This window comes from Ranitomeya variabilis, chromosome 1 (genome assembly GCF_051348905.1).
Source record: "Ranitomeya variabilis isolate aRanVar5 chromosome 1, aRanVar5.hap1, whole genome shotgun sequence".
NCBI lineage: Eukaryota > Metazoa > Chordata > Amphibia > Anura > Dendrobatidae > Ranitomeya > Ranitomeya variabilis.
In genome coordinates this window covers 1,165,659,843-1,165,669,701 of record NC_135232.1, presented here as the reverse complement: position 1 = coordinate 1,165,669,701, position 9,859 = coordinate 1,165,659,843, and the positions used below count along the sequence as shown (strand labels likewise).

Genomic DNA, 9,859 nt, shown 5'->3' with positions numbered 1-9,859 from the left:
CGAAAGTGACAGATGGAGTGAACAGTCCAGTCGTAAGAGCTCCTCCAGACAGGAGTCAGGAGCATTGACTGTGAAACCCCCCTCATTCCGGTACCTATTTACTGCAGGCACTGGTAAGGGATCTACGTGAATGTTGACTCAGTGATGCGGTCCCCCTTATATTTTTTATATAGGGGAAGAGGTGCACGGATAAGGCTAAACACAAGGAATGCGCCCTCTGTGGAGTCCCCTTACCAGATTCGTGCCTGAAAAAATTATGTACCCCCTGTATCCTGCAGACGGTGAGGTCTCAGGAAGGGGAAGGGGTGGAGTGGCATTACGTCTAGATAGACAAGGTTGCTTTTACTATCCTCCCCCAGGGAGCAGAAGAGTCTCCTAATATTACTGCAAGCCTGAAAGATATAGTCAGGGCAGAAGTAAGGGAATCCCTGAAGTCCCTGTCTCAAGTAAAGGGCTCAAGATACAAAGACCCTGCTCGTTTTTGCTTGCCCTAGACCGAGTAGATAAACTGGCAAACGGTCAGGGGTACGATGGGCATAGCGGAACCCCAACCGCAGCTATCCATGCAGGTGACCATGTTTAGTGGGCTGGAGGAAGCGATGGTCTTTCCCTTTAAATGAAAAGATCCAGGAGCTAATTTTGCCGGGAATGGAAAGAGCCAGAGAAGAGGGGCTCCTTACCACTGGCTCTTAAACGTAGATACCCTTACGAGGATCCGGCAGTCAATACCTGGAACAAAGCCCCTAAGTTAGATGCAGCGGTAGCCAAAGCATCAAAAAGGACCTCGCTACCTTTTGAAGACATGGGGACCCTGAAAGATCCCTAGACAGGAAGGCAGAGACCTTCCTTAAGGGAACCTGGGAGATGGCCAGTTCCCTAAGACCAGCGGTAGCAGCAACTTGTGCGGCCACATCCATAATGGTCTGGCTGGACCAATTAGAGTCCCAGCTAAAAGAAGGGGCTGCTAGAGATCTAGAGATACAATTCTAGGTGGCCTGCCAGTGATTCAGGAAGCTGCAGCTTTCCTAATGAATGCTCGATTGACTCTGTTAGGATGGCGGCCAGAGCAGCAGGACTTTCCAATACGGCCCGCAGAGCCTTGTGGCTTAAATGCTGGCCGGGGGACATCCAAACAAGATCAAAGCTCTGTACTATCCCGTGCAATAGGGAGTATCTATTTGATCCAGCCGGATGAGTTGCTAGATAAGGCAGGGGATAAGAAAAAGTTCCCAAATTTACTTCTACGTCCTACCGACGTCCTTTCAATAGAAGGAGGTTTGGTCAGGGAAGAAGACGCACATCATCACCCACTAGACACCGTTTCAAGTGGGGGTACGGGCTTTGTTTAGTCGCTCTTCAGGAGAGCGTAAGAAGCCCGACAAATGACTAGCAATTTTCGTGGGGGAAGATTGTCGGCATTCCTTCTAGCATGGTTAGAGATCACAAATAGTGACTGGGTGCGGAACATAATAGCTAATGGACTCAAGCTTGAGTTCACTTTTTTTCCGCGGAATAGCTTTAGCTGAACTCCCTTGCACTCTTCCCCTCTTGAACAGATGGCATTGGAAACAGAGGTTTTGGATTTATGCCTTTAAAGTGTTCTAGTAGCGGTTCCGGAATCTGAGAGTGGTAGAGGATTCCACTCTCCTATGTTTCTCATTCAGAAACCTGATAGATCATTTAGAACCATTATTAATTTTCATTCCCTAAATGAGTTTCTAATCAATCGAACCTTTAAGATGGAATCAATCCGTTCATCAATTAAGATGTTGGTTGAAAATTGTTTCACGGCGGTCATAGATTTGAGAGACGCGTACTATCAAGTACCTATCCATACAAATCGGTGTCCATGAGGGGGGTAGTCCTCCATTTTCAGTTTCCGGCGCTTCCCTTCGGTTTATCGGCTGCCCCTTGGGTATTCACGAAATTAGTTGCTGATGTCATGGCTCATCTGCGGGAGTCGAATATTCTTATTATCCCTTACTTAGATGATTTCCTAATAGTGGGTAATTCAGTGGATCATTGCCTGTCACAAATAGAAAAACCTAGGGCCAGGCTAGAAGCATTTAGGCTGCATAATAAATTATGAAAAATCCCGATTGCAGCCTTTAAAGGTCCAGAAATTTCTAGACCTACTGTTAGATTCTGAAGCACAACAATGTTGTCTACATCCAGACAAGTTGAATGACCCTCAGGCAGGCCAGGTCCCTATTAGGGTCCCTGATGTCATGTATCCCAGCCATCAGGTGGGCTCAGTTTCACACTAGACCCCTACAGAAGGATGTCTTAGTTAATGATAGAGCCTTAAGGTACCGTCACACTAAGCGACGCTGCAGCGATACAGACAACGATGCCGATCGCTGCACCGTCGCTGTTTAGTCGCTGGAGAGCTGTCACACAGACCGCTCTCCAGCGACCAACGATGCCGAGGTCCCCGGGTAACCAGGGTAAACAGCGGGTTGCTAAGCGCAGGGCCGCGCTTAGTAACCCGATGTTTATCCTGGTTACCAGTGTAAAATGTAAAATAAGAAACAGTACATACTCACCTTCGCGTCCCCCGGCATCCGCTTCCTGCACTGACTGACTGACTGAGCGCCGGCCCTAACAGCAGAGCGGTGACGTCACTGCTGTGCTGTGCTTTCATTTTACGGCCAGCACTCAGTCAGTGCAGGAAGCGGACGGCGAGGGACATGACAGACATCAGAGGGTGAGTATGTACTGTTTTTTTTTTTTTACTTTTACGATGGTAACCAGGGTGAACATCGGGTTACTAAGCGCGGCCCTGCGCTTAGTAACCCGATATTTACCCTGGTTACCATTGTAAAACATCGCTGGTATCGTTGCTTTTGCTGTCAAACACAACGATACACGACGATCTGACGACCAAATAAAGTTCTGAACTTTAATCAACGACCAGCGATATCACAGCAGGATCCTGATCGCTGCTGCCTGTCAAACACAACGATATCGCTAGCCAGGACGCTGCAACGTCACGGATTGCTAGCGATATCGTTTAGTGTGAAGGTACCTTTAGGGGGGTCCCTGCAGAGCCAAATATCATTGAGCCGTTAAACATCACGTCTCTTAGGTGATGGCTGGACAAGGACATCTTATCTTCAAGAGTTCCCTGGGTAACCCACATAACCGTGTAGTAACCACGGATGCTAGCTCCTCGGGGTGGGGGGCCCATATGGGTGACATCGTGGTCCAAGGACAATAGGACTTCCGAGTGGGATCCTCGTCCAATCAGAGGAAGTTGTTGGCAGTAGAAATTATCAGTTAAAAGTTCCTCGTATATCTACAAGGTCACCATGTCAAGATTCTTTCGCGCAACCAAGTGGCGGTAGCCTATGTCAACCACCAAGGTGGAACACGTTCAGAGGCTCTGATGCAAGTAGCAGATCGCCTATTTCAAACAGCCGAAAGACATTTTCAATCTTTGACAGCGCTTCTTATCAGAGGAAAGGACTTTCTAAGCTTCAATACCCTAAAACAGGGAGAGTGGTCTTTGAACAGGGACATCTTCAACCAGATTGTCCGCAAATGGGGTCAACCGGAGGTAGACCTCTTTGCCAACAGGAGAAACAGATAAGTAAGGAAATTCTGTTCTCTAAATCCCAGGGAGAATCCTCTGGTAGTGGATGCATTCCTAACAAAATGGGACTTCTCCCAGGCCTACGCATTCCCGCCGTTAGCTCTGTTACCTCTAGTGGTAAGAAAAATCAGGGAAGACCAAGCAAGGGTCATACTAATCGTCCCATTTTGGCCCAGGAGGACCTGGTTCGTAAGGCTCAAGACTATGTAGGTATGCGATCCCTGGGTACTTCCAGACCTTCAGGATCTGCTCTGCCAGGGGCCAATCAACCATCCACAAGTGACGGGACTTCATTTAACGGCATGGAGTCTGAAAGGTCATTGTGGACAAATAGAGGTTTCTCCCCGAATTTAGTGGACACCCTTCTGAAAAGTAGAAAACAAATCACAGCAAAGATCTACTTTATCACCCTGGGGTGAAAGGGTATACCTGCCACTCATCTACTAAACGGTCCCTGTCTCGCATAGATTACATATTTAGTTCCAGCGGGTTGGCGACGTTGGTGGATAGTGTGGAACACGGTAATAGGGGGATATCAGACCATAGCCCGATCATACTCAAACTCAAATTTGGGCAACCAAGGAGTGGTGTGGTCTGGAAGCTGAACCCCTTTTGGCTGAAACTAATGGATCATAACGACAGAACAGTGGATCAGTTGAATTGTTTCATTTCGTCTCACCCAGAGCCCCAGAATATTAATTTATTTTGGGACACCCTCAAGGCATACTTGAGAGGATGTCGGTCTTCCACAATTTCATATATAAAAAGAGTGACTTCGAGAGAGGATGATGGGGTGGAACAGAGACTGAAAGATGCAGAGGCCGCATATATAGCTAGCCAAACTAGCGGCAATAGAATTGAGTGGTTGACCTCACAGAGACTGTATACTCAGCACATGGATACCAAGTCTAAGCATAAGCTATTTTTCGCACGTCAGTCATATTTTGAGTTGGGAAATCAAACTGGTAAATTTCTAGCCTATCTGGTGCGTCAACATAATACGTCTAATACAATACTGCAGATTTGTGTGCCAGACGGTCTATTGATGTCCACGACAGAAAGAATACTTCACTGTTTTTATGACTACTATGAGTCATTATATAACTCCAAAAGTGGCCTCGGTGTTTCACAATGTTTAGATTATCTATCAGATGTAACATTTCCCACATTGAATCCCACTCAGCGAGATTTTATGGATGCTAAATTCACATTGGAGGAGGTAGAATATGCAATAATGGACATGTCCTCTGGGAAAGCTCCCGGGCCGGACGGGTTTCCCGTTGAGTTATATAAGAGATATCGGGATATACTAGCGCCACTCCTATTGAAAGTATTCCAGGGTATATGGGAGGGAGGATGTATGCCCGACACTTTCTATGAGGCACATATTGTCATACTCAAAAAAGAGGGGAAGGACCCTCTGGAATGTGGCTCCTATCGACCCATATCGTTAGTCAATGTAGATTATAAAATCTTCACTAAAATCCTGGCCATTAGACTGAATTCCATCATACTGGACCTTATCCACCCAGATCAGACTGGCTTTATGCCTGGCAAAAATACCTCTATTAACATTAGGCGAGTTCAAAGAACAATATTGAATTATTGATTGGTGTCAGATAATAAATGGGCATTAGCATCCTTGGATGCGGCCAAGGCCTTCGATTCTCTTGAATGGCCCTTTCTGTCAGCATGTTTGCAGAGATACGGCTTTGGAGATAAGTTTCTAAGGTGGATCAATGTATTATACATGAAACCTAAGGCGCGTATAATTATAAATAATTCCATCTCTAAGTCCCTCTCATTATCTAGGGGAACTCGTCAGGGGTGCCCTCTGTCACCGGCTCTTTTTGCTCTGGCGATAGAGGCACTGGCAATACGTATGAGGTCCTCCCCTGATATTAACGGCATAGATATAGCGGGTCGGGTGGACACCATCGGCTTATATGCCGACGATATGGTGATATTTATGGACAAGGCAGAGGAAACATTATCACAAGTGATTACTATTATAGATGTCTTTAGTAAATACTCCGGCCTGTATATAAACTGGGACAAATCTGCTCTATTGCCTCTCTCTTGTGCCCCAATGCCAAATCTTGAAACTCTGTCCTTGCTACCTGCCGTATCCAACTTCAAGTACTTGGGTATTTATATGTCCCAAAGCAGCAACTCTGATCTACAGCTTAATGTCTATCCATTATTAGAATTAGTCAAATCTAAATTTGCATCTTGGAGCAAACTCCCACTATCTGTTGCAGGCCGTATTAACCTAATAAAAATGATTTTGCTCCCGAAACTTAGTTATTGCCTTCAGCATAGTGCAGTACCGATACCTAAGTCCCTCTTTATAAATTTAAACTCCCAAATTACTTCCTTTATATGGGGGAAATCTAGGCCCAAACTTAGACTGTCTGTTTTGCAGAGGCCTTATTCAGGGGTTTTTTTTTTCTATATTACCTGGCGGGCAGGCTAAGGCATTGGACAAGTGGATGCCTGGTGGTTGTCTCCCTAACTCTGAACATCATCTGCTTCATTCTGCTCGGGTGGAATGTCCATTGAGCTTTTTAGAATCAGAAAGAATGAGTACCTCTCACCCACTGCCCATGCTCCGGTTGGCACGATTGGTCTGGAGACAAATAAAAAAAGTTGTTGGATTTACGGATATTATAGCTGAAATGCCCCTGTGGAAAAATAACTACTTTCCGGCGCTGCTAAACCACCCGTCCACTGATTTCTGGGTGATGCATGGTGTTACCTCGGTGGGGGATTTACATGACCAGGGAACCTTTGTGTCCTCTGAACAATTGCAGTCTGAGTACGATATTCCAAGATCCCAATTTTTTCGTTTCTTACAATTAAGATCAGCTTTCCAGTCATATATGAGGCAGAGTGGATAAAAATCTTGATTTTTTAAAAAAAATCTAAAAAATCAGATTTTTTTGATTTAAATCAGATTTTTTTTATTTAAATCATTTGATTTAAATCAGATTTTTTAATCAAGTTGTACACAAGCAAAACTTTGTCTTTTTGCAAATCTAATTGTTTTACACAAATAAAAATATTAAAACAGTTGATTATGAAACCTAATAATTTTTATTTGCACTATTAAACACTCAGAATTGAACTACAGAGAGTAAGTACTTTTTAACAATAGCCTATCTCTAACGTTTGAAGTAAGCAAACATCTTCAGTGAATACATCAGTCCTTTAAGCCTACTGTTTATTTAGGACTTTTAATAGGAAAACCAGTTATCCTGCTTTAGCAGTTCCTAAGCGGTTTCGGACTGTTGTGTGCACAAAACCAAATGAAGAAAACGATCTCTCTACTCCTGCGGATGAAGCCGATGCAGTCAGTAGCTGAGTAGCTAGATTTATTATCTTTGCTGGAAGAACAAGTGATTGCGACTTCCACCAGTCCAGTGGTTTTAGTTCATTAACGACGTTATCTGCAAACATGTATTTTTGAAATGGTGCAGATTCACACTTCAATTTCAGCACAGTTGCCACAATGTCATGGTTAGTATTGGCGAGCCACTCCATTGTAGAGTTGATTTCCGCCTCAGATAATTTTTTCCCTCTGTAGATGGGATGCAAGATATTGGCTAAATAGTGTTCTTCTTTTAATGCTTGGTCCTTGCGGTGCTGTATTGCAACCTTTACATTGTTTGAGAGGTTCAAGCGATCTAGAGAACCTTCTAAATCTTTCCAAACTTCTGTGGCATCAGCTATGGTTGCAGTATCTTTCTGCATTTTATCCAACGCAATCGATATTGGCTTTAACCTTTCCAAAAGGTCCTCGGCATTTCTCTTCACACCAAGATTTAATACTTTGCTTCGTATATTAGCATCAATTTTATCCCGATGTGTTTCGCAAATGGACAGTAATTTTGACCAGTTGTTAATAAACAGTTCCAAGCAGTCAGCCAAGGTATTCCATCTAACATCTTGTGGTAGAACCAACTTCAGTCCTCCCATTTCCTTGTAGGTTGCATGTGCAAAATGATTATTGCGGAAATATTTAACAATTTCTACAACATGTTCCTTGACACCCGAAATATGCAGGTCTTTTGCCAAAAGATGCAACAAATGGGCAGAACAACCGTATGTAATGACATTTGTGTCATCCTCATGTGCCAGTTCCGCTCGCATTTTTGCCACATTGCTTGCGTTATCAGTAACTAAGCTCCTTACTTTACATCCAAACTGTTCTTGGCATTGGTGAATTGAGTTCTTAGCAATTTCAAGTAAATATTCAGCAGTATGTGAATTTCCAGATGTGTCGATTGTGTCTGTAAGGTAAGTTTCACCATCTTCTGTTGTGACACAAGTGCAAATTATGGGGTCGTTGTGGATGTTGCTCCAACCATCCAAGCTCATGTTAACAACCTTGTCTTTCAAATATTTTGTACAAGCCGCTCTTTCTATGTCGTATACAGCCTGAAGATGTTTTCCTGAGATATCAAATCTACTTGGTGGTTTGTAGCCTGGTCTAATTCCTTCGATCATTTGTACAAACAATGGGTGCTCAACTAGTCGGAAAGAAGAATTGGTTGCAAATATGAATTCAGCAATTAATTCATCAAAATGTTCTTTCTGGCTCGTCGTAGTCTTTAAGATTAATTTTTCTACACTTTGCACGCAAAGTTTTTTTTTGGGCTGCTTTGTTGAAGTTGTACCCAGATATTGATTGTCACGTGCAGCACAAGCCATATTTGACCCTGAAAGCACAGAAATTAAAAATATAAATCGACTGCGTATTTGAAGAAATATAACAAAAATATTTTGAAACAAACTTTTTGAACAATGTAATGGTCCTCGTCCTATAAGGGCTGTCTCAAAAGTTATGCTACTCAAGTTTTCCGGTGAAGTTGCTGTAATACTGGTAACTAATATCAGAGCAACTGAAAAAAATTATGTCACAAAAGTTTTAAAAATGTTTTTTTTAAAAAATGGTCAATTTGGCAGACTTCAAAAGTGAATTGCAGCCTACAATAAAAAAAAAAATAAGCGTATACACACTTTATTTTTACTTAAAGGACATGTGCACCTTTATTTTTTAAGGTGCAGTGTGCACATGTCCTCCCCCCGCAGCTTTCTTACCTCCGATGTCAGCGCTGCGGGGATCCGTGGCTTCGTTCTGCCCGTCCGCGAGCGCGCCTCCATTCATTTCAATGGAGCGTGCGGCCCGCTGACGTCACGCCGCTGGATCACTGCGAGTAGGCCGCAACCGGAGGACGGGAGGCGGACGGTCAAAACGAAGCCACGGATCTCAGCGCTGCGGGGATCGGAGGTAAGAGCGCTGCGGGGGGGGGGGGGGGAGGACATGTGCACCTTAAAAAAATAAAGGTGCACATGTCCTTTAGCGTTAATTTTCTGTGAAATATTGCCTTAACATAAATTTAAATTCTATACTCCAGAACTACTAGTGCTAGAAATTTCTCTTTTCATAGACTTTAACCATCCCAGTAAAATGTGTGTTAAAAAAATAGGTTGTAATTGCCAGACTTACTAGTACTAGGCTCCTGGTGCATAAGAAGCTGTGGGGGTTCATTGACATTAGTTGTATCACTATCAACATCTTCATTTCCCTTCTGGTTGCAGTTTTCATAATGTGATTTCAAACGGCAAACAAGTCCTTGGATATCCTTTTGACAGTATTTGCACTTTGCTCTTGCACCTTTCTTTCCAAGATCTGCTGCTGGCATCTCAACAAAATGAACCCAAATAGGGTCTCTCTTACGACCTGCCATGGCTCACACAGATCACTTATGAAGTTTGATTGTTACTACAGCCAAGTACTGCTGACTATCCAACAAGTTTGGGCATGTCAACTGAATGGAAAAAGAAACTAAACCAAAAGTGAAACCAAGCTAGAAGTGTGGAATTAAAGGGGCAGTATGAACAAAATGTGGAGGCTATTAATAGTTTATACAATTAAGACATGCTGCTTTTAAACACCTACCTATTGCCATATAGTAAAACAAAAAAGATTTTTACTTACTTTGGGGTCCCCCCCTCACCCTGGCGTTAGATCGTTGCCCCTAGTTTCGTCCGTGTAACTATGGGCGCACATGCGCACTGCTCTCACTTCTCATTTTAATCGTGATTTATATTAAAAAAAACCTTTTGATTTAAATCGGCGTGATTTAAATCAATCCACCCTGATATGAGGGGGGTGGGCATAGGCCGCACATTTTCATCTTTACCTCTGATAGGAATCCTCAAATCCCAGGGACCCCAGGGCCTTATTTCTTCTTTATA

The 9,859-nt window shown here is 43.5% G+C and overlaps 1 protein-coding gene across 1 annotated transcript; it reads right to left on the bottom strand.

The window, feature by feature from the left end:
* Window positions 1-6,847: 6,847 nt before the first annotated feature.
* LOC143801273 (uncharacterized) lies at window positions 6,848-9,372 on the bottom strand. Its single transcript, XM_077281238.1, has 2 exons — window positions 9,108-9,372; window positions 6,848-8,316 (listed from the first exon to the last, which is right to left on the bottom strand). The coding sequence occupies exons 1-2, from the start codon at window positions 9,346-9,348 to the stop codon at window positions 6,848-6,850; spliced, it is 1,710 nt and encodes a 569-aa protein (XP_077137353.1). The 5' UTR covers window positions 9,349-9,372.
* Between the last annotated feature and the right edge of the window lie 487 nt (window positions 9,373-9,859).

Excerpts from the sequence above, each read along its gene's own strand:
- LOC143801273 (XM_077281238.1), bottom strand. The coding sequence starts at position 9,348 with ATGGCAGGTCGTAAGAGAGACCCTATTTGGGTTCATTTTGTTGAGATG. Across the intron at positions 8,317-9,107 it reads GCACCAGGAGCCTAGTACTA|GGTCAAATATGGCTTGTGCT; the intron begins GTAAGTCTGGCA and ends CTGTGCTTTCAG.